A 26,651-nucleotide genomic window follows, 5' to 3' on the forward strand; every position below is an offset into this window, starting at 1 on the left:
AGCTGTGTATAGGCTGATGACCCTTAAATTCGCTGAGTAGTTACTGGAAGTGTTAGTGGTAGATTATTAAAAACATATATCAACGGTGGAAGCGAATGAAAAAACACAGATGCGAAGACAAAAATATATTTTGATATTACACATACATATGTGACAGATGGGGACCGGGCGATGCCGAGTGACCTTGCTAGTTGACACGAATTCAGAGGAATTTGCACAGCTGAATTCTATTGATGATGATGGCTTGATGTTGTTTAAACAGAAATGTCTTGGGGATTTTGTCAGAAAGGAAAAAAACAAAAACAAATGATGATTGTTTTATCTGATTGCTGTTATATATCTGTTAACAACGAAAAGGTTGTTTTTAAACCCTCTGTTGAGGGGTATGAAGAATGGGGGTCAAGGGTAGGGGGCGCCACCAAGCATTGTCTGACTTGGGGTGACTAATCATGCCTAATTGGTAATAAGTAAAAACCTCAGTGCAGGTGGGGGTTGAGGTTTGGTAGAGATAAGCTCTAAGAGAAAGAAAGAAAGGTGTTTGTAACCACTCCCTGAAGGAGAGGTGGGAGAAAAGGGGTTGGATTGAGAAAAAGGATTTCTAAACAGAGAAGAGTTGTAGTCAGCAAACCGAACGGCTGGGCTAGTTAAGCGCTCCCAATTTGGGAGCCCTTCAGGGCCTGATGTTATGATGAGAACTAGCCTGTGTTAATGGGAACTCTGTGACTATACTGGTCTGGTCTTACATCGTTCACTGCTATAGTCAGTCGCCTCAAATTAGACAGTAGTTGTTATGAAGTAATGAAAACAATAGTTTGTTACTGTTATAACCCGGAGTTCTGTTTGTTGTGGTGAGGACTCTTGATTTTGCAGCAAGCCGCAAGGACCAGCGGAGCGATTGATGTACCCGGGAGACTACCTACACATGGAAAGAAAGACGATTCGATCGAGAGGAAAAGCTCCCCTCCATGAAAACACAGTGGATAAGGACGATCAACAGGCCAACTTGTAACGAGACAAGGTACGATCAAAGAACACCTGCCACATCAGGTGGAATCCAACGAGGTTAAGGACGCCCGGTGTGGTTGGTGCAGTATTGGTAACGTTATAAATAGTGCCGGATTGTACATCGTTATATATATATATATATATATATATATATATATATATATATTTCTGCATGGATCATCGTATAACGATTAGATCACTGTCTGGCTGACGTAAATGAACATTTAAAATTAAAATGTTTAAATTCAACGTTATTTCACGTGGTTAATGGTAGCCAAATTGATTAGGTCTTTGCTAAGAAGATGTCTCGTGTTGCAGGGTTCAAATCGTTTGACTGCTATTAATCGTGACACCCTGCACTGAAGATTCCCGAAAGGATAAAACACTAGTGTCTGTAGGTATTTAATTATTATAGTAAAAAAATGATTATATATTATATGAAGCAATTATATAAAAAGCATATATATATAGAGAGAGAAGTAATCAACCATCTCAGCAAAAATAACCTTCTTAGTGACACGCAATATGGTTTCCGTTCTGCTAGATCTACAGCAGATGTGCTTACAGTTATATCTCATAGGATTAGCGAATCTCTCGACAGAGGCAACCTTTCTAGGGCAAGGTTTACTTCACAAGATCTCCAGCTATGGTATAGCTGGAAATGTCTTCTCAATTATTAAATCATTTCTCTCTGATAGGTTCATAAGAGTAGTAGTTGATGGGCAAAAATCAGAAGCTAACAGTATAAAAACTGGAGTCCCTCAGGGGTCCATCCTGGGCCCAACTCTTTTCCTGATCTACATTAATGATCTTCCAAATCACATCCTTACATCATTCGTAGACATTTTTGCTGACGACACTACCATCTATGGTAGCACATCTAAGACAGTAAACGACCAAGTTCTCTCCGATTCTCTCTCCTCTGATCTTGATCACGTTGTACAATGGGGAAAGGAGTGGCTGGTTACTTTTAATGCATCTAAAATCAAGCTTCTATCTTTACATCATCAACGTTCTGATCCCCATCTGGCATCAATTAAAATTAATGGCTCTCGTGTCAGGAGGCCTCAAGTTTTGACAGGCTTCTGGGTTTGACCTTTACTCCTGATCTTAAATGGAATACGTACATCAAATCTGTTGCCAAGGCCGCTGGAAAAATGGTCAGATCCTTCTACTGATCCAGTAGATATCTCACTGCTGATGCAATTCTCTATCTATATAAGAGCCAGATACGTCCAAGGATGGAATACTGTTGCCACATATGGGCAGGAGCTGCTAGAAAAGACTTGTCCTGCCTTGATAGCGTTCAAAATAGAAATCACGATAACGATGAGGTGAAATGAGGGTCACTCCACACTGTGACAAAGGTGCACATATGTTCTGCTCATATCTGTCAGAGATACAGCAATTTCTGATTACATTTCAGCATTTTAATCGCTTATGATGAAATAATTTGTTTCATATTTCACTGAGATAATAAGAAAGTCAATTGCTTTTCTCCCTTCACCACCAAGAGCGTTTTAAAAGAAATAAAAATTCTCATTTTTATTTCTTTAGGCCTTTTATTGACAGTCAGCAAGAATCTATGCCGTCCTCTGCTGTCAATGGTTGACTCAAGACTGAATTTTAATTTCTTCACTCTTTCGCACATGACACCAGTTATGCGTGTACATGTACGCATCTAAAACGAAAGATAATGCCAGAATAAAAACAGATGAAAACTAAGGAGGAGAATGAGGTTTGCTTTAAAGCAGATGATGAGGAATGAGTAGGTCAATTCCAACAAGAAGCCAGTCAGTAACATTCGGAGATATACCAATCATGGAACGTCACACAGGAAGCTGCAAATCCCATCTCAATCAGTTCTCCTACAGTTAAATGTCTTATGGAAGGGACGATCGATTGAAGATTTAACAAAATAATCAATCTCAACATCAACAACAGCATCATCAGAAGAATTCAATGGAAGAAAAGCGGAAATGGAATATGATTCAAGGACAGAAGTGAGAAAAAGATCAAGTAAAAACGGTTGATAAAGGTCATTATTAGGTAAACGTGTAGGGAAGATGACAATTTAGAGCAAGTCATGGCACAGAGAAAAGTTAAGACAGCAAGATTTGTGTGATTAGAGTAAGAAAGTCGGTCAGAATAGTGAGCATTAAAGTCACTGAAAACAAAGAAATTATCAATATTGTAGGATATAACATTAACAACAGAACAATTACTGTCAGAAAGGGAACAATATAAAAACAACAAATAGGAAGCAGCAAAGACAACTTTAAGCAGATAAAAGAACATCCATAACATTTAAGACTAGGGGCATGTACAATGAGGAGATCTTTGCAAAGAAAAATAGAAAAACCATGCAAATGTGTGAAAGAGTCTAAACAGACAAGAGGCAAATAACCCTCCACATGTAGATCATTGCTATCAATAAAAGAATCTAAATTAGTCCCACAAAAAAAGCAAGAATGTTAAGATATTTATTTTGAAACCAGATTTCATTCTTCCTACCTTTTTGCAAAGACTGACTCATTAAAACGCATTAAAAGACTGACCTCTAAACAAACTGAAAACCAATAAGCAGTCTACTTTTAGAAAGGGTTGGAGGAGGATCATATTAATCTGCTAATGATTTTATTTGGCTTTTTTTTTTTTTTTTTTTTTAAAGATTTTTTGTTTTTTTGTTGTCTTACTCTTGATCATTATTTTAAACATTGGAGATATCTTAAGTAAGGTAATTAATAGAGTAAATGTGGTATTGTGGTAATTGGTGAAGTGAAAGTAACAAATGAAAGAAACAGTAGTTGGAGGAATGGATCAAAAATGCATCTAGTTAAGAGTAGCATAGATTGAGGAAGACCACAGATTCCCCACTCCCCACACTTTCAATGACATTGTGCCTAGTTTGTAAAATTTTTATAAATAATTTTTCTAAATGTAGTATCTGTTCTGTCCTTGATCAGACGATAAGAAATTCTTCTAGACTGTAGCTATCTTTATTTTTGTGTCAATCCAAATAACCTTTTTTTTGGGAATTTCTTTTTACCCCGGCATTAAAACTGTCTTGGTAGGGTTTTTTATTTTATATAATCTTCAAAGAACTTTTTGAAATTTATAATCATAAAATATTTGCAACTAAAAATTTTATATTTCTTTGATCAGTAAATTAACAAAATCTTTAAAATGCCAATTTCATTTCTGAGTGAGTGAGGACATAAAACACAAATGAATGTCACTTAGTTTTGCATCATTTCATAAACCAAGAAATCAGTTTATAGGAAATATCTGCTAAATAAGTACTTGACTTGAACACACATGCACACAGATGCAGATACAAGACAAAGTCAAGTGTTTCTGTGTGGTTATATTTATCATAAGTAAGAGGAGGGGGTAATAAAATAGAAGATCTATTAAAAGTATGTGTAATGTTTTCTTTTTAAACTTTGATAACTAGTTCAATATAATCAAAAGTAAAGAAAATGAAAAACAGAAAAAGAAATTTGACTGTATGCTTGACTTGGTGGCATTTTTGAAAGTAAAGAATGAAAAAAGTATTTAATAGTAATTAAATTGACTTAATAAAAAAAGGAATAAATTATCATTAATTAATTTTCAATGGAAGTAATTTAAATCAAAACCAATATATATTAACTAACTATAAAACCAATATATATTAAAATAAATTAAAACCAATATATATTAACTAGCTATAAAACCAATATATATTAAAATAAATTAAAACCAATATATATTAACTAGCTATAAAATTAATATATCTATCTATCTATCTACTATTATATCTATAAAAACAGAGATGTGTGTGCCACAGACGATTTCTGATTGGTTAATCCAATAATCACATCTCCTAAAAAACTATGGTTCGTAGGCTTTTAACGATACCATAAAATATTATGGCTTTATTTATTGTCCATCTTGGAAGGGTTTAATTTTTTCCTAACTTGCGATTTACAAATTACAAAGATACGAAACTAACTTACAATCTAACAATCGAACCTCCGACATCACGGCCGTCATTATGAAACTAAACTAAAAAAAAAAAAAAAACCCGCGTTCACTCGTGGTTTTTACATTTCGGGTTTGGGTACGTGTGCAGTTTTCCATTGACATTAAAAAATGGAAATATTTAAAAAAAAAATATATTGTACGTACTCGTCATGGGATAAAGTTTTTTTTTTATAGCGAGGCCAAATTTCGCGAATTTGGCCATTTTTTAAAGCAGTTTGGCCTTCAAAATTTCTGTTTGGCCATTTTCTTCACCGATGAAATAAAAAAAGCAAATAAAAACAACGCAATAAAACTTTTAAAAATACGGCACACTTTTGTTGTTCTTGTTTGTTTTTTTTGGTAATTTTCCTTATTTTTTTATTTTTTCAAGATAATACTATTAAATGGACACTATTATGCCAAATTAGCCCCCCCTCCAAAAAAAAAAAAATGCACAAAAATTCGAGATTTAAGGTTTTGACGAGATAATTTAGCGAATTGTCCGGACTATTGCGAGATAACCATCCATTAGTTTTTCCTGAAATTTTGCCACAAATTGTATTTCATTACATAGATGTGCATAGTAACAACATTTTTTTGCCGAAAATTCCCGTTGCGTCTCCAGATTTCATCGGTGAAGAAAAAGGCCAAACAGAAATTTTGAAGGCCAAACTGCTTTAAAAAATAATATTTAATATATTCAACGATTTGACCTTTGAGAACTCTACCAAACTCCTCCTACAATTTTGGGTCTAAACAGTAAACACGTGATATTTTAGATATAGATTCCTTGGACATGGATCTAACTTATTAACTTTACTTGATCCCTAAACAATAAATGTTAAAAGGTCATAATAGGGGTCAAAGTTTTAAAAAATTGACCGTTTTTTTTTTCTCAGCATTAACCTCAAAACACCTGGGCAACGCCGGGCACCGATTGCTAGTATTAAAATAAATTAAAACCAATATATATTAACTAGCTATAAAACCAATATATATTAAAATAAATTAAAACCAATATATATTAAAATAAATTAAAACCAATATATATTAACTAGCTATAAAACCAATATATATAAAAATAAATTAAAACCAATATATATTAACTAGCTATAAAACCAATATATATTAAAATAAATTAAAACCAATATATATTAACTAGCTATAAAACCAATATATATTAAAATAAATTAAAACCAATATATATTAACTAGCTATAAAACCAATATATATTAAAATAAATTAAAACCAATATATATTAACTAGCTATAAAACCAATATATATTAAAATAAATTAAAACCAATATATATTAACTAGCTATAAAACCAATATATATTAAAATAAATTAAAACCAATATATATTAAAATAAATTAAAACCAATATATATTAACTAACTATAAAACCAATATATATTAAAACAAATTAAAACCAATATATATTAACTAGCTATAAAACCAATATATATTAAAATAAATTAAAACTAATATATATTAACTAGCTATAAAACCAATATATATTAAAATAAATTAAAACCAATATATATTAACTAGCTATAAAACAGATATACTAAGTAGTAAGAAGAGATCATAGTGCATGTGTACGGGGGGAGGGCAACTCTTTCTCCCTCTAACACCCACATTCCTTCTCATTCATCTCTGTCTCTGTCTTTGCAAAAGGTATGTTTGAGCAGATATATCACAGTTCATCAATTTTCATATAAAATTAAAATAGAAAAAATAGGAGTTATTGAGACAATGGGTCATGGGTATATATAATATTTCTATATTTGCGGGTGCACACATGTAATATATATATATATATATATATATATATATATATATATATATATATATATATATATATATATATATATATATATATATGCACTGTTGTGACATTGTTACTGCACCAAAATGTTAATGAAAGTGGGGGAATTCATTGACAGAATAATCTAAGAACTGTCACACAAAACAAGATAATTGGTGATTAAGAATCAAACTATTGGTTTCTTCATTGTTTTTATTGGAAATGTGAACCATGCATGTTCTTGCAGGGAGAGAAGGATTGTATCTTAAATGGGGAATCATCTTGGTTAGATTTTGAATTTCACAAGTGACACAATTCACGAACTTGAATGTTGTGACTGATTTCTCTTTTACTTCCACTATATTCAGGGTTTGCTGTGTGCTCTTTCTCACTTACCACTCCTTTGCCTCCATTCTATTGCTGTACATGTCTCTGGTGTAATCTATGCTGGAATATTGCATCCAGGCTTCATCTTCCTATTTTGTTTGAGATATCTAACACTAAGAGCAAACTCAGAAACTTGTGACATGGATGGTCCACGGGCTCCACATCAAGTCCTATGAACAATGATTGTAAGCCCTCAACCTGTATTTCTGGATCATACTCACCTCATTCTCACCTTTAACATCATGTGTGACAACTACACCGTGTTTTGGGATTTGTTTCTTCCCTCCAGCCCTGCAGAGAAGTTGTATCTGAGAGGACTTTGGTTGAATCATTTGAACACTTTCTTTTTTTTATTTGGATTACTGCATTGTCGAACAAGCTGTCAGAAGCTGTCGTCTGTCTACAGACATCTAAATAGTTAAAATCGGTGCTGGATGCATCATGGCCATTGATCTTTGGATGATTACCTCTCACTTTAGCAGCAAAGAGTGTTGGGTTAGGGTTAGCATTCAACAGAATCAATGACAATTTAAATGTATATTTTGAAGAGTTTTTCACCCAAGTACCAAATTGTTATCTCTACAGAATCAAACAAAAGGTGCTTTCATCTCAATAGAAGAAAGGCAGCATTCTCTGTATTTCTGCTCAATGTTTGTTCAAAATGGGAGCACCAATTGTCCTGAGAAAGTTTTGGATGCCAACTGGCTTTTTTGATCGCATGAGTCTATTTAATGACTTGTCACATCAAGTAATCATTTATATCAACTGAAAAAAAAATTTGAAGTACATAAATTCTGATTTTTATTTATGAGAAAAGCAACTAAAATTTAACAATTTCAAAACATTTTCCCAATTCAATCTCTATGGCAAATGAACATGTTTCGATTTATTTTATCTGTAATCAAAGTAATCAACCTAATATTGCTACATTTGCACATGTTTGAAAGCAGATTTATTGATTAACAAAAGAAAACTAAATAATCAGTTCACTAAGAAGTGGATTTGACTTTGTTGCTGAAATTTTAAATGTTAGTTAAACAACTAAATTATACAAATCAATTAAATTTCTTAATACAGTAGTAATTGTGAAACTTACCTTGTGACATAAGAAACATGTTTGCTAGCAGAATTAGGCACAGTTGTAACCAGAACATCCTGTCCACACAATCAATACCGTGTAAATATCCAGAAATACTGCTCATATCTGAAATCATGGAAATGAAAGTGTATCATTCTGTGATTAAAAATAAAACGATTTTAAGCATTTTAAGAATAGATTAAGACATTTTATAAAATACTAGCTGTACCCTGCCACACGTTGCTGTGGCTCAAATTGCGCAATGGAAAAAGTTCCAAAATGAGAAAAAGCATGTTTCTTATAGGTTTAATTTTCCATTTTGCATGGGTACACAGTTTTTGTTGTTCCATTTTCTTAGCTGATATAGAGATTTTCCGGTTTGGTGACTCTTGAATACATAACATAAATTGTCCATGTGAAAAAACAGTCAGTGTGTAATTGTAAGGCCCACAATTGTAAAGATTGTTCCCTGTGCTTTGTTGATGGTTATTGCAAATGACAATAGAATTGGAAAGTGCAATTTCCTAAAGTGTAATGATGTATCCGGTGGAATCATAGGAATGCATGGAATGAAGATATATTCATCTGTGAAAGGTCCTGTTAAGATTGTTGTTTCTATGATATTATTTGTTAATTTTTTTTTTACTGCAAGCTATGTGCCATTGCAAAGGTTGGATTGGTTTATATTTCACAACATGATAATTAGTACACCAAATTTCAGTTGCAATACATGTGGTGGCATCCCTGGATAATATAGCTGTTGGATAATTAACCACTTTATCTGCTTTCACAACAGTGTCGATGGATTTGTATTTGAGTATCTCACTTGGAATTTTACATTGAATAATAGCGTTAAGTTCATGGGCATCTTTGTATTGACCTGCAAGAATAGCTCATTCACTCAGTCAAATGGAATTCTTATAATTTGAATATCTGCAAAAACCTTTTAAACTAACTATTCTTTGGATGAAATAAAATTACAGAAATTACAGTAGTTAAAAATCAAAAAATTTTGCCCTTAACTCTGATCAGCTGGCACTTTTTCGTACCCAATTTCCCACAAGTGATGCAAAAATTTTTGTGCGGATCGAACAGTCTGCAACTGGATATGCATATTTTGAGTTAAGTTTAATGTCTTCACATAGAACCAAAAAAGTAGAGTATTTGAGGCAAGCATTTATTTCATCTGCTGGTGTTGATTGAAGAATAACAGGTAACATTTGTCTGAAATCTCCTGCAAGCAATATTACGGCATTCCCAAATGGTCTGACATTGCCACACAAATCTTGCAAGGATCGACCAAGAGCCTCAAGTGATTTTTTGCGTACCATTGTGCATTCATCCTAAACAATAAGTTTGCATTTCTGCAATATTTTTCCCCATATTGGATGTTTTCGAGATGTCGAACATGAGATTTTTGAAAAATTGAATGTTTTAAAGTAGAATAAATAATTCTTCTACTTGGCAGCAAGGTCGCAGGTATTCCTCATGCAGCAAGGGCTAAGGCTATGTCATTTTGTTACCAAATGGCTGCCAAAATCAATTTAATTAGAAAGGTTTTACCAGTTACTTCTGGTGCTGTTCAAGGTAGCAGTAATTTCCAAATAACTTCTATTCTCACAGTCAGTAAATTAGGTGACTAAAATAGGATGAGGGATTAGAGATGGACAGATAGAGAGGAAGATATATGGATAGAAAAGAGGAAGTGAGAGGAAAATAGAGAAAGAGAAGGAGATAGATAAAGGGATTGATAGATAAACAGAGAGAGGGGGAGAGTTAGAAACAGAGAGGGATTAGACAGAGGAAAGGAGAGAGATAGAAGGAGTTAGAGAGAGAAAGGGGCTCAAAGAGAGATGGAGAGGGTGATATAGAGAGAAAGATAGATTGAGAGAGGGAAAGGGAGAGATGGATAGAGAGAGATATTAAGAAGAGAGAGGGGGAGAGAAACAGAAGGTGAACTACACTTCACCGTTTGTTTCCTCGTTCAGTAGAGAAGAAATCTTTCGAGACTGAGGCAATTTTAATGTTTTGTTATTATCCAGAGTACCCCTTTTTGGGGGGGGGGCTAGATTTTCCTCACATTAGAAACCGACCGGGTTATCTGTACTTTCACTTAACAAATTAATAAAAGAAAAACATATTGTAAAATTTGAATTTAACATGAAAATACTATTTTAAAAAATAGCACGATAACATAAGTGCATAAGTGCCACTTTAGGTACTCCTTGGACGTTGAGTTCCATGGCGACCAGCATAATTATTTAATGGTCGCTCCCTTAGACCTCCCCCTAGTCAAGGCTAATGCATGCGCACGTAACATTTTTTTTATTTACTGACGTTGGCTTAGTAACTAAACGATTTATTGATAATTTCGGAATGCCGGAAGATTTAAATTGGTTCATTATTGTTGTAATGAAAAAAAAAAAAAAGTTTCATACAACACAAAACCAAAAACACATATTAATGATAAATGATTTATTATTCTATTCATTGAAATTTACTAATTTTTAAATAAAAAAGTAAAAAAAAAGTTAATAAAAAATAGTTGCTTATGTGCGCATAAAAAACTTGCTTTTTTTTTTTTTTTTAGATTAGGTCCACCTTATAATCAAATCCCCCCCCCACCCTCCTCATCTAAAGAACAGCTTCCGGAATAAACACCACTTTTGGAGGGGAGGGCTATTTGAAAAATTTAACTGACATTTGTTGTCAGCATACCCACCCGAAAATACTATTAAAAAAAAAAAAGGAGGGGTTCAGTGCCCGTGGCAGAGAAGTAGATTTATTATTTATCAATAAAAGTTGCGGAGAAGTAAATTTTTTTATCAATAAAAGTCGTCATTTAAAAAAGAAAATTGTGGAGGTGGACCTAAATGTAAATATTTACCAAAAAAATTATCCCAAAGTTTATTACAAAAACGTTTTGTTTTCGCACTATTCAACAATTTGTTCATCCGAGCATGTAAATTAAAAAATATTTGTAAAAGCGAGAAGTTATCAGTAAATGATTTAGTTTTTTTTTTAAAATTTATTTAATTATTTATTTTTTTACATTAGGTCCACCTCCACAAATGTTAAGAACGGCTTTCAGAATAAACACCCTCAACCTCTCCATGTTAACAATGGATTTCGGAATAAACACCATTTGGGGGGAGGGATATTTTTAAAAAAAAGTCGATAAAAGTCGTCATTTAAAAAGAAATTTAAAATCAAATGTTTGTAAAAGTGAGAAATTATTAATAAATGTTTAGTAACATTTTTCGGTGCTAATGCAGAGAGTGATCCGCGCTATTTTTTAAATCATATTTCCACGTTTAATTAAAGTTTTATGATATGTTTTTTTTTTATTCAATTGCAAGGTTAAAGTACAGAATAGGTACAAAACACCCTCCCCTCCCCATGTTAAGAATGGCTTTTTAAATAATAACGTTATTATTTCAGTATGGATCACTCTCTGCATGAGTACCCATTTTTCTTTTAATATTCATAAAAAGTAAAACTTTTTTCAAAATAAATAAATAAATAAATAAATGTTTGTAAATGTGACAAATAATCGTTTAGTTACGGCAACGTCAGTAAATAAAATATGTCACGTGCGGGGTGGGGTGGGGGACTAAGAGAGCAACTATTATTTTTTCTGCTGGTCGCTATGGAACTCAACGCCCAAGGAGTACCAAAATGTAATTTTTTTTGTCAAATAAATAAATTTCAAGTAATTTTTGCAATAAATAATAGATAGCAACTTCGTTAATTTTACGACTCGCCCCAGCATATTATAGACACCCTAACTTCCCCATGTTAAAACGGCTTTCGGAATGAACACCCCCAACCTCCCCATATTAGGAACGGCTTTCGAGGTTTATTTGTTTTTTTTAACATGGGGAGATTAGGGTGTTTATAATACGTTGAGGCATGTCGTAAAAATGAAACAGTTTAGAAAAGGTTAAAACAAACTTTTTTATGTAAACAATGCTGTGAAAAGAAACTAAACAATTAAAACGTAATGTTTCATGAGTGAAAAACCTTAACATTAAAGGAATTTAAAATTAAAAAATTGGTAAGTACATAAATGAATTTAAATTTTTAAAATATGGGATTAGTATTTTTTTTTTGTGTGTGCTAATGCAGAGAGTGATCCGTGCTATTTTTTTAAAATCGTATTTCCATGTTTAATTAAAGTTTTATAATATGTTTTTATTCAATTGTAAGGTTAAAGTACAGAATAGGTACAAAACACCCTCCCTTCCCCATGTTAAGAATGGCTTTTTTTAATAATAACGTTATTATTTCAGCACGGATCACTCTCTGCATGAGTAAGTTTTTTTTTTTTTTTTACTTATCTGGTAATTCGAGAGTAGTTGAAACAGAAGTTACAAGAAATAAAACTGGGCAAGTCTCGCAGAAACGACTTCGAAAAATATTTATATTTTATTTAATATTTTAATAATTCGCAAGGTAAATTTATTTTAATGACATAAAAACATCCCTTAACTCTAAAGATGGGTTGTCTGAAAATATCAAATAAATTGGTAATGTAGAAATATGGTTTTATTTACTTTTAACGAACCAAATTTACATTTATATATATATAGATTTAAAAGTATTATATCAAAATAAGTAGATTTGTAAACAAATTTTTCTTAAAAATAAAGACTGCATACTTAATGGCTGATTATTTGACACTTTTATTTAAGATATGCACACACAATTTATACAAAATTGCAAATGCATCTGTAAATAAGCAGTGAATGATAAAGTTGTCCCATTGCCACAATGTTGCATTCCTGTTTTACCAGTATTTTAATGGAATCTGCTCTGATGAACTCATTCATAGTATTTGTGCCCTTCAATTTACAAACTTCTGACTAAGCTGACAAGCAGCAAAATTCCACTGCTTCACTGTTGAGAAACTATACTCTAATAGTTTCTACTCTCAGACTGCTTGACTTTAAAATTCAGTCTCTGTTTTCTGCTTCCCTAACTGTACTAACCCACAGAAGTGAACAGATATCTTACTCCTCAAACCTCCCTATAGTCCCCTTTTATATAAGATCCTAAATAGTAGCCCCTTATGCTCAAGTGTCAATATGACTCGCTTGGGGTGAAAAAGAGTAAAAAAAACTATCTGTGACAGAAAAAAGATACTGCATTGGTGTTAAAGTGTCTCTAATTCTCTCTTTTGTTGCAGATGCTTTGTGTGTAGAAGCACAGGTGGGCCTCTTCCAAGACATAACTTAATCACAAGAGGTTAACAGAAGAAGTCTCCGAGCAACAGAGACTATTCCAGTTTCTTACTCAGTGAAGGAACTAAGGTGTATAACAATTGAACTCTCAGTTTGATCAGACCCAACCAAGTCTGAAGTGACATTGATTTTAGAAAATTAAGGGGAAATTGATGCTGGTTACTCGAGCACCTTCCATGGAAGGTGCTCGAGTAACATAGAGTAGAGGAAGTATGAACACAAACAAGATCACAAAAATAAGATTCCTTAAAAAAGCAAAGAGAATAATGCAAACAAAGGTGGGTGGATGATGCCTTATAAGAGTTTATTCTGAGCAAGCATTTAACCATGCTGATGGGAGAAGAACAGGCCCTACGTCGTGAGATGAACACAAAAGAAAATGACCGTAATCTTTCAAACTTTAAACAAATAAAAATTATTTTAGTTGATAACTATTTACTTCTTTCACATATATTTAAGAATTAAATAAATGAAAAATGAATGAAAAAAAATGGTTAAAAAATGAAAAAAAAAAATGAAGATAAATTTGATTAAAAGCTGTAGGGGAAAACTGAATACATAAAACGAATAAATAAGAAAAAAAAGATGAATGAAAAATGAATGAGAAAATGAATGTAAAATTAATGAAAATGAATGAAAAAATCATAAATACATATTTTATGTAGTTTCTGATGATTAGACAGAAACGCATGTACACTTCCCAAATATAGTATTATAGCATTAATATTACAACAACATGCAACACTGTACTTTTCTTGTATAAAATAATATAACAAAACACAATGCTCTATCCAGGGCATTGAGCACTTTGAACAGACTAATGTATACTTCTTACCATATATGATACTTTATTATTGCTATTATGATTCCTGGATAATACCACGTCCTTTGTACAGTATATAACATCATAACAAGAGATAGAAAAGTTCTTTATTTCAAACAACGCTGTGTTTAAACATTCCTGCTTTATCCAGTATATGAAGCACTTTTGGATTAATATATACTAACGTAATACTTTTGGATTAATATATACTAACGTAATACTGAAATATTATTATTAATTTGAGACAATGCCATGTAGGTTTTCTTGTAATAAAAGAGCATAATGAAATACAGCAATGTTGTTTTTTAAGGATAAACATACCTGCTCTATCCAAGATATTGAGCATTTTAGATTTACTAACTTATACTACTTAATATTATAGCTCATCTCTAGAAGTTTATTATTTCCTTCAGGAGTTTTCAGCAAAGAAGTCTTAATGCTTTGTCTAAGATTCTTAGTGTATTGTGAAAGTATCTGTAGTAGTAATTATTCTAATGCACTCACCTCTAAAAGACAGAAAGTCTACTCTGTCTGCTGTCGATATGTGGGGGTTGGGAGAAAAAAAAAGAAGAAGCAGCATTAGGCATGGTTGGTTTTATTTGCCAAAAGACGAGACTAACCACAAGAATTCTTGAGACTTCAAAAGGATGAAAAAACAAACTTAGACGGATAGAGGGCTGTGCTTTTGCTCAAAGCAGAAAATCGGTGATAGAAGAGAAAAGTTCCCTTTAAAAGAAAGTTCCTGGGTGTGAGGCAGAAGGACCCAGCAGTTTTCAAGCTACTTTGGCTTACAAATGTCAGGCAGAGCATTCGATATTCGTCTGATTCCTGAATTTCATGACGTCTCACCTGATCACACAGTGTTCGAATGGTTGGAACAGGTGGATCGAAATGTGTGGGGTTAACAACATTGTTTACCACTCAGGTTGAGAGGTGCCATGCTGTCCATATACCAGAGAGTAATCCGTGACTAGAGGGCAGATTTGAAGCAAGTAAAATGGGCCCTCCTTGTGGCTTTTACACTGGACCCCTTTGTAGCATATAGCAAGTTTGTCTCCCATCGTTTGCGCCCTGGGGAAGCTATCGACAAATACTTGGGTAACCTGCATGGTTCTTGCATGGTTAATAGAAGAGAACCCTTCTGATTAATGGCTCAGTTGCGCGTTCATGTCAGGACTCCTCAGTTCCATTAAGCAACAGTTGTGGGGATCCTCCAGAATGGAATGGATGACCCTAGAGCAGATTCTCGCGAGGGCCCAGGCTCTCATAATGAAGGAGGCAGAAGTGGAGGGACCTGTTGTTGCAGCAGTCGGGAGATGCAGAATTCTTTCTCATGTGCCTGTGAACCAACTTTCAACCTCTGACCAGCAGGATGCAGTTGCAGTCACAGTGCGGTGCCACAAGTGTGGAGGTTTGAATCACTTTGCCAAAGACCGCAGGCAGCCCGGGGGCAAAGCAGGCAGGGTGATACACTGTTATTGATGCAAAAAGCAAGGAACTGTGGCATCATCAAGGTTTCTAAGAAACAGGGTAAGGGGCGAAAGGCCAGCATGACTCTCTCCTAACATAGAGGTGCTCCCTATGATAACGGTAAATATTGATGGGCTGGATTGGATAGCGTTGATGGATTTTGGCTGCTCATCATCTGTTGTAAGTGGGTTATTTTTTTTTTTACATAGGAGTCATCACTTATCAAGGCCCGGAGGTCACTCAAGGATAAGGGTTATAGAGTGGACAGTAGTCAATGGGATAATATTGTAGTAATCGTTAGTAATGGAAATTTGGTAAATTGTATTACTTAATGGGGTGGTTCATCAAGAATTTGTTTATGTTGAACTTGAAGACCACAGAGTTGTAGTCAGCTGGGAAGCAGGCAAAAGGAAGAGAGTTCCACAGGCGTGCAATTCTAAGAAAGAAGCTTTGTTCATGGAATTATGTTTTAATTTAGGCACAGATAAAGAGTGGGGAAAATTATTGACAGTGGTTTCAGCCAGATGGGTGTTTTTTGTCAAAGATTGGCAAGGGGGGACCAGAGATTGGAGCTCAGACAAGCACTTGCCATGGAAATAATGATAAACAAAGACAGGCTCGCAACATCTCTTCTGTGGGAAACAGGTTGCAGGGAAGAACAAAAGGTATCCTCCACTAAGCTACAAAGTCTATTTTGAATTCTGTCAAGGCAGGATAAGCTGCTTCTAGCAGCTCCTGCCCAGATGTGACAACAGTACTTCATCCTTGGACATACTTGGCTTTTATATAGGTAGAGAATTGCATCAGCAGTGAGATATCTACTGGAGCAGTAGAAGGATCCAGTGACCTTGTCAACAGATTTGATGTACGGGGTCCATTTCAGTTCATGAGTAAAAGTCAAGCCCAGAAGCTTGTCAAAACATGGAGCCTCATCCATTTCAACTGATGCCAGATGGGGATCAGAACATTCATAATGTAAGGATAGAAGCTTGGTTTTGGATGCATTAAAAGTAACCAGCCACCTCTTCCCCCATTGTACCATGTGCTCAGGATCAGAGGAGATAGAATCAGAGAGAACTTGATGTATTGCCATAGATGGTAGTGTCGCCAGCATAAATATCAACGAATGATCTAAGTATGCGTTTTGGGACATCTTATATCAACAGTATTGAAAAATACTGTGATTCTAATGGCAAAATGGAAATGCCTGTTAAGCCATGGTGTCGGCAATATAACATTAACATTAACCAACAGGAATCCCCTGAAGACTGACATACTGGTGGTAAACAGCAAATTATTGGGATTTAACCTCCTTCTGGAGATGGACATCAGAAATTTGGCAGCGTGCATATCGATAAGGAAGGCAAGGCACATTTTGCTGGAACAGCCTTACTTTCATGCAGAGTTTGACCAATGCAGCAGAACCTGAACTGTGTCGTGGAAGTGGTCTGGTGATCTATGACCTTCACCTTCACCGAGGTGCACAACTTATATGACCTTCACCGAGGTGCGCGACTTGACACAAAAAAAAACAGCTTCTTAATCAACTGCTAACGCACGCGTCACTGTAACGTCCAATGACAACAACAACAACCTTCTCACTTGACCTGCCTTTTATACCACTCTCTCAATCCCTTCTCTTGCGCATACGCCCAGAGATTCCTGACAACCTTGAGACTTCCGCTTATAAAAACCCAAGTTTTGTTGTCGCGCATGCCTATACAAGGCACAAACACGTGGGCATTTGTTTTGTTGGTAAGTACTACACTCCCCCCCTGATCTGATGATCACATAGAGTGCACTCCGGGGGTGGCCTCTTAGTTCGTTGGCTTCTGCAAAGGGTGGTATTTACAATCTCGGATTCAGGTTCTGGTTGTGGTTGTGGTTCTGATCCTGCCTGATCAGACGAACTACAACTACCACTCTCTTGCTCGATGACCTCACTTATCAGCAGCTCATCACCTGATGATTCATCGCTCTCTGTAGTTGTGGGATGTACTTCACTAGCTGGCCGAAGATCACGCACAAGGACCGACTGCTGGCTGACCACTCCAGATATTCGTCCTCGCTTGAACTTGGTGGTGCACCGGTTTCCAGGGGGTCTAACCCAAACTGGATCCCCTACCTTGTATTTGTCATGACTCTCCTCGTCGATTGGCTGGACAATGTCAATGCCCTTTATCCTAACACGGTATGTGTGTATGGCATTGGCTGGTGCTGTTGTTAGTGTCTTCCCATCCTTTGGTGTGATGTTATACCAATACGTGGCCTCCGTAATGGTGCGTTGCTTTCTGGCAGCAATTCTCTTGATGCTGCGATGGCTCCTCTCAGCAATGCCATTCCCTGATGGCACATGAGCACATCGCAGTCGTAGTCGGACACCCCACTCATTCAACAACTGCCGAACTTGGTGGCTACAAAAAGCAGCATCGTTGTCCGTCAATATCTCTCCCGGCGTACCTCGCTCAGAAAAGATAGATGACAGTTGGCGGACAACATTCGCTGAGTCCTGCCTGGTCATTTGCCGCCACACCGCAAAATGAGTGGGTCCACAGTCGATAAAGGTTAGAAAGGGCTTACCACTGTAATGGGTAATATCCATCGCTACTCGTTGCCACACATGCTCAACCTCCAATCGCCCCTTCTGCCATTGCTCAGGTGCAGGATCGATAGACTGGCATGCCTCACAGTGCTTGATGATCTGCCTGACATCCGCCCTTGTCACTGCCGGGTCCACATGCCTTGCAAAATACAGAGTTCTTTTGATACCTGGATGTCCACTCTGCACATGAATTCTTTGTATTTGGCATGAGCTAATCGCGCCAACTGCGCAAGATCGAGCAGCGAACCCCACGCCTGTCTTCACAGCTTCATACCATTTGTGAGGCACACGGGTTAGGTGGTCTGCACGGTTACAGTGTGATGCCACGAGCGTTACACTCACCGACAGGTTATACTCAAATTCCAGACTCTTCAGGGTGTTTAGCCTCCGCCGGATTAACATCTCACTGGCTGCCTTAGTGCGGACTCTCGTTCGTCCCGAAAGAGTGTCGGACACCCAGTGGTAGACACAGAGAGAATCCGTGTACAAGTGCAACTTCTTTGACTGCCATTGCAGTGCCAGATTTAAACCCTTCACAACAGCATCCAGTTCCACCAGGTTGATGTGTTGAGCATCATTCACGGGTCGCAGCCAGCACACGTCTTCAATTATGTTTCCACGTTGCTCCAATAACACTCCCAATGCCAAAGAACTAGCGTCAACCCACACATTCACAGTGTCCTCATCGACACACCATTCCCCACGGGCCGGGTCCTCCTTGTTAACTCTCTCTAGGGTTTCTGTCGTCATCAGAGTTAGAAGAGCATCATCAGATAAATCATCCCAACCTGTAGTTACTAAACTTGCCCTGCGTTTGATGACGCCCACAGCTGCTCGGAGCAAGCCACACGCTGGTAAGTGACCAATAAGTTTCCCACACAAGGAAAAAATAGTCCGCCGCATAATAACATCAGGGATGTTTGGAATCTCACTGCCACGCCTCCATCGTAAGGTACCGTCTTTCCAGCAAACGTCCAATTCTAATACCCGTGCTCCATCCCTCAGATGTTCGGGATCCTTGCACTCCAACCCAAATTGAGCTAACTTTTCTCTGACGTGCGACGCAGATTGTATATCTTCATTGACGTACACATCGTCAATATAGGCCGATGTTGCGTCCTCAGTGGTCTTTTCCTGGGACAACACTGCATTTACAATGGTCTTCATGATTTGTGGTGCCACATTCAGCCCAAAGCCAAGCCGAGTAAGGCAGTATCTCTGACCCCGGAACCACACTGTCTGGAACAGCCACAATGTCTCATCCACTCGCACCTGCAAATAAGCCTTCCGCAAGTCTACTATAGACACATTGGAGCCCTTCTGGCGCCATTCTCTCAGCTTGCTGGCACACACGTCAGCATCGGCAGTGTACGTCTCAATGTATCTATTGAGTTCACGATAGTCCAGCACCGGACGAACTTTTGATTTGTTATGCTGGACTACCGCCATTAAGGGAATCAGACCCTTGGGTGGTCCCAGCTTGTGGGAGTAGGAGATAAGCCATCCATCCTGGATCCATGCCTCAAGTTCCTTCTCGTATTCATTACGGGCCTTGTCGGGTATCGAGTACTCCGCAATGCTATTCTTGAGTTCGGTTGGCGCCCTTCCTTCTGTCCACTTCCACGATGCAGTCCATGCTTTTTGGTGAGGGTCGTAGTCCACCTTAAAATCAGGCCAATCAATGTGAACTGCAGCACACACTGGGGTTTCCAAAAATCGCACAGTCCCATCTCTTCCGATAACAACTCCCCCCCCAGTGCCTTAAAAGCATCATATCCCAACAGTACATCGAATCCCAGCAAATCCCCTCGCATCACCACCACATTAATGTCTGCAGCCACACCAGAGTCTGTGTGGACTTTGACAGTTCCGGCTCCACAGCAATCTTGCGTATTGCCACCTATTGTGGTTACTTTGATGTTCTGCTTTGTCCAGTTTCGACACAACTTGGCACTCATGATGGTGTGTGAGCACCCGGAGTCGAGAAGAGCTGAACAAGGCACTTAGTCCACATACACATTTATTGTCGGTTGCGCCTCAATTAAATCTTGTCTAGGATCGAACCTAGAACCGTCGTGATGACAGTCGGCAGTCCTACCCCTTGACTACGGAATCGGTGGCCGAAATTAACCTGTCCGAACGATTATTTAAATAAACATCGGTCCGCTACTCGTAGAGGGCTCAAACGTTTGTTTGTAAACAAATCGCGAGCTTCGCATTATTTCAGCTAAATTAAGTAGCGAGTAAGATAATTTTCGAGAGTGCTCTACCAAAGAGGGGAGCTTTATAAAATATATTTTAGTCATCGACATACAGACCTGTTTCGTTGTTTCACAACTCATCAGTGCCGCTAGACTAACACCTCTCCCAAGCCGAGGATCGAACCTAGAACCGTCGTGATGACAGTCGGCAGTCCTACCCCTTGACTACGGAATCGGTGGCCGAAATTAACCTGTCCGAACGATTATTTAAATAAACATCGGTCCGCTACTCGTAGAGGGCTCAAACGTTTGTAAACAAATCGCGAGCTTCGCATTATTTCAGCTAAATTAAGTAGCGAGTAAGATAATTTTCGAGAGTGCTCTACCAAAGAGGGGAGCTTTATAAAATATATTTTAGTCATCGACATACAGACCTGTTTCGTTGTTTCACAACTCATCAGTGCCGCTAGACTAACACCTCTCCCAAGCCGAGGATCGAACCTAGAACCGTCGTGATGACAGTCGGCAGTCCTACCCCTTGACTACGGAATCGGTGGCCGAAATTAACCTGTCCGAACGATTATTTAAATAAACATCGGTCCGCTACTCGTAGAGGGCTCAAACGTTTGTTTGTAAACAAATCGCGAGCTTCGCATTATTTCAGCTAAATTAAGTAGCGAGTAAGATAATTTTCGAGAGTGCTCTACCAAAGAGGGGAGCTTTATAAAATATATAAATAAAATATATATATACATATACAGAAGATATATATAAATATATATATAGAAGATATATATATATATATATGCATACATATATAGAAGATATATATATGTATACATATATAGAAGATATATATATGTATACATATATAGAAGATATATATATACATATATAGAAGATATATATATGTATATGTATACATATATAGAAGATATATATATGTATACATATATAGAAGATATATATATGTATACATATATAGAAGATATATATATGTATACATATATATATATATATATACATATATAGAAGATATATATATATACATATATAGAAGATATATATACATATATAGAAGATATATATATACATATATAGAAGATATATATATACATATATAGAAGATATATATATATACATATATAGAAGATATATATATATATATATATACATATATAGAAGATATAAATATACATATATAGAAGATATATATATATATACATATATAGAAGATATAAATATACATATATAGAAGATATAAATATACATATATAGAAGATATATATATATACATACATAGAAGATATATATATATATATACATATATGGAAGATATATATATATATATATATATATATATATATATATATAGATAAATAGATGATATATATATATTGTTAGAAATTTCAGAATGCAAGGGCGATAACTGCTAGATTGTTCCAATCACGCGATTATTTTGACCAATGAAATTGCATTGTTTCAGTTGCTGCGGAGGATTCAGGAATTGGCGGGAATATTGTGTTTCTCCAAATAGATTTCCATTCCGTGTCGAGCAAAGCAGACGCGTGGTGTCTCGCTCCGTGCCAAATGAACTATAAGGCAGGGTTCTATTCTATTTGTTATCTCCGCTCACTTAAATGCGGATACAAGCCTGAGGCAAAAATGTTTTATGGACTAATTACATTCATCATCATTGCCCGCAGGAGGGCATCCTTTATTATGGAACATCGATCGCAATGTGCGTTGTTCTTATTTGACCAGTCTGGAAGGATTTCGAAGAACCCTCAACCACTTCTACAAGCGGCCGAATTCAACCAGCGTCTTCCACAGAAGAAAACTACCTACACCTTTCGAGGCATAAACTACCCGCCATTTGGCCGAAGCTAAAGAGGTGCACTCTTTTTCAAATATGGAATCATTTTAGCTTTCTTGTAAATAAAATATTCTTGGAATTTAAGGTGAGCCTTTGTTGCTTTTCTGAGTGTCTCTTTCATTCTGCCAAAGGCAAAAACGAGTAAGAGAAATTCTTACAATATATATATATATATATATATATATATATATATATATATATATATATATATAAGATCTATATATACATATACATATATATATATAGAAGATATATATATATATATACAGATATATATATATATAGAAGATATATATATATATAGATATATAGAAGATATATATATATATATATATATAGATATATAGAAGATATATATATATATAAATAGATATATAGAAGATATATATATATAGATATATAGAAGATATATATATATATATAAATAGATATATAGAAGATATATATATATATAAATAGATATATAGAAGATATATATATATATATAGATATATATATATATAGATATATAAAAGATATATATATAGATATATAGAAGATATATATATATATATATAGATATATAGAAGATATATATATATATATATATATATATATATATAGATATAGATATATAGAAGATATATATATATAGATATATAGAAGATATATATATATATATATAGATACATATATATATATATATATATATAGAAGATATATATATATAGATATATAGAAGATATATATATATATATATAGATACATATATATATATATATATATATAGAAGATATATATATATAGATAGATACATATATATATATATATATAGAAGATATATATATATATATATAAGATATATATATATATATATACATATATATATATATATATATAGAAGATATATATATATATATATATATATATATATATATATATATATATAGAAGATATATATATATATATATATATATATATATATATATATATAGAAGATATATATATATATATATATATATATATATATATATATATAGAAGATATATATATATAGATATATATAGAAGATATATATATATATATAGAAGATATATATATATATATATATATATATATGATATACAGTGATGATCATATTTATTGGCACGGTAAAATAAAAGTTAAATTTTGTCTAATAAATTCTAAAAAAGGGATTAAATTAAAGAAAATAACAAAGTATATTATGTATTTTTAACTGGCCTTTCCGATGCAGCAATCGGATTTTAGAAAAAATAAATAACAAAGGAACAACAAACATAATTGCAAAAAACCCTTGTTCAAAATTATTGGCACGGCTTTGTTTTTCTTTTAGTATCAGTATAATATCAATCAATTTCCGGTTTACGTGCTTTCTGAACTTTTTTATAGCCATATTAAGCTTGTTTGACGCTAATTCAGTGAATAATTTTTTTCAGATAATTTTTAGATAGCGATTTATTTAAACTATTATAAGTGACTAAATTATAATTTTCAATCGCCATGGTTAAAACTAAGGAACACAGCGAAGACGTCAGGAAGCTTGTTGTAGCATGCCATACCAATCGGGAGGGCTATGATAAGATTTCAAAGAAGCTAGACCTTCCCAAATCCACTGTTAGAGCCATAATAAACAAGTTCAAATCGCAAGGCCACGTTATGAGTTTAGAGGGTAGAGGGAGAAAAAGGATTCTTTCCCCAAGAGATGAACGGAAAATTGTTCGACAAGTAAAACAAAACCCAACGATCTCTGTTGGGGAGATTGTTGATGAACAGAGCACCTCTGGAGTGAATGTATCTCGACATACAGTTGGTAGAGTTTTGAAGAGAGCTGGTTTAAAAGCATGTCGTCCGAGAAAGACTCCCTTATTGAAGCCTATGCACCTGAAAGCAAGGCTAGCCTTTGCAAAACGTCATATTGATAAAGATGTTGCATTCTGGAAACGTGTTCTATGGACTGACGAAACGAAGATAGAGTTATTTGGCCATAATAAAGTGTCTTATATTTACAGAAAATCTGGCGAAGCTTTCCTGCCTAAGAACACCATATCCACAGTGAAGCACGGTGGAGGCAGTTTGATGTTTTGGGGATCCTTTGCTGCCTCTGGACCAGGGCGACTTGTTAAGGTCACAGGTAGCATAAAAAAGGAAGATTATGTTAAAATATTGGATGAAAACCTGAAAGACTCTGCTAAAGAGCTCTCACTTGGTCGTCGTTGGTGGTTCATGCAAGATAATGACCCAAAGCATTCGGCTAAACTGACTAAGAAATGGCTTGAGGACAATCATATTAATGTTTTGGAGTGGCCATCACAAAGCCCAGACCTTAATCCAATTGAAAATTTATGGAGAACATTAAAATTGAGGGTAATGCAAAGGAAGCCTAAGAATCTTATTCAATTGGAGGATTATTGTCAGGAAGAGTGGGCTAAAATTACTACTGAAGAGTGCAACAACTTGGTTGTAAACTATGAAAAGCGACTGAGGAAGGTAATCAAGGCCAAAGGCTATACAACTGATTATTAAATAAATCGTGCCAATAATTTTGAACAAGGGTTTTTTGCAATTATGTTTGTTGTTCCTTTGTTATTTATTTTTTCTAAAATCCGATTGCTGCATCGGAAAGGCCAGTTAAAAATACATAATATACTTTGTTATTTTCTTTAATTTAATCCCTTTTTTAGAATTTATTAGACAAAATTTAACTTTTATTTTACCGTGCCAATAAATATGATCATCACTGTATATATATATATATATATATATATATATATATATATATATATATATATATATAAGATATATATATATATATATATATATAAGATATATATATATATATATCTATATATATAAAAATGTAAATTTTGGTTCCTTCGGAGTTAATTGTCTAAAAAACCACTGGACGGATGGCTTCCACGTTTTGGTATAATATGTTTACTATATCCATGTGTGTTTTTATATATTCCTTTTTAATTATAACATTATACTTAATTTTTCTATGATAAATAGGTGGATTTCTTTTTACCGAGAGGCCATTTTTTTTATTTAGGGACAATTATTTATTACCGCTTCCTGTCACGTGACCAGTGTTACAATTTAGCGGTTTTCCTGCTAGATCTGGAGATTTCGTTTACAATCTAGCGGGAAATTCTAGAAAATCTGGAGGTATTTGGCACCCAGAGACACCCGCATTAGATTGCTTGAAAATACTTTAAAACATAAAATAAACTCATTCATGTAAGTAAAAAAAAAGTAGCATTTATTGCCTTTGGTAACAATTATTTATTGATTATTTGTTTTGTTTTTCACCTTTTTTTCGACTAACCATTCTTAAATCTCACTATAAAATCGATTTTTCCAAGTACATTTTAGGGGGGGGGGCATTCCAATCTCCCCGAAGGGGTTTGTATTACTGTACACGGGTTTGTATTACTGTACACATAGATTCGAAAAAGTTGTCAAAAAACAAATATATAACAAATAAATGTTATCAAAGGCAAGATAAGTTACTTTTCTGCCAAACTGGCTAGCAATTTTCTGGACATTTCTTTCTCCTGATCTCGCGGGTTTTTTTAAAAATCTCAGTTGACAACATTGCATCACTAAAAATACACCACAGGCTTAATGTAAACAGAATGTGTTTACAATATCGGTAAATTTTCAATGGGTTTATTGATGATGTAACCATGTGATTGAACTTTAATTTAAATTAACCACACGTGGTTGAAAAATGAATGCCGACGCTCAAAGTGTATACACATTTTGATTCCTCCCTTTACTTAAAAATTCACCAAAAATCAGGAAATTAACGAATTTTAATGAAAATTGCAGTATTTTTCAAATAATGATCGCAGAATATAATGAACTAATTATTTTTACTTAACTCTTGGTGAAAATATTTTATTTTGTTTAAACAAAAAATACCTTTACTAAAGTTATGGTTTTCAGTAGTAAATAAAAAACGCAAGAATTTATTTTTGCTTTTTTTAAAGCATCGTAATTTGTAACGATAAAAAATAATTTTTACAGTAACATTACGAAAAAAGCCCCTAAAGTCCATATTAATGTATTCGATATAACTCGAAGAAAAATGAATTATAGGATACTATTCAGGAAATTAAAGATTCAATTAGATTCCTATTTCAGTCAC

General features: G+C 34.6%; 1 protein-coding gene across 11 annotated transcripts in view; it reads right to left on the reverse strand.

The window, feature by feature from the left end:
- LOC145248787 (kin of IRRE-like protein 1) overlaps positions 1 to 26,651 on the reverse strand; it is a 2,909,730-nt gene that overhangs the window by 370,745 nt on the left and 2,512,334 nt on the right. For all 11 annotated transcript variants that reach the window (XR_013863395.1, XM_080110422.1, XM_080110421.1 and 8 more), the window contains one exon: positions 8,305 to 8,412. Coding sequence is in view for 10 of the 11 variants with exons in the window: in XM_080110422.1 (XP_079966548.1) it covers positions 8,305 to 8,410 (106 nt within the window). In the remaining variant the exon portion in view is untranslated. The remainder of the gene's footprint in view (positions 1 to 8,304; positions 8,413 to 26,651) is intronic.

This window comes from Euprymna scolopes, chromosome 27 (genome assembly GCF_053919585.1).
Source record: "Euprymna scolopes isolate OS-2025 chromosome 27, ASM5391958v1, whole genome shotgun sequence".
In the NCBI taxonomy this organism is placed as follows: Eukaryota; Metazoa; Mollusca; class Cephalopoda; order Sepiida; family Sepiolidae; genus Euprymna; species Euprymna scolopes.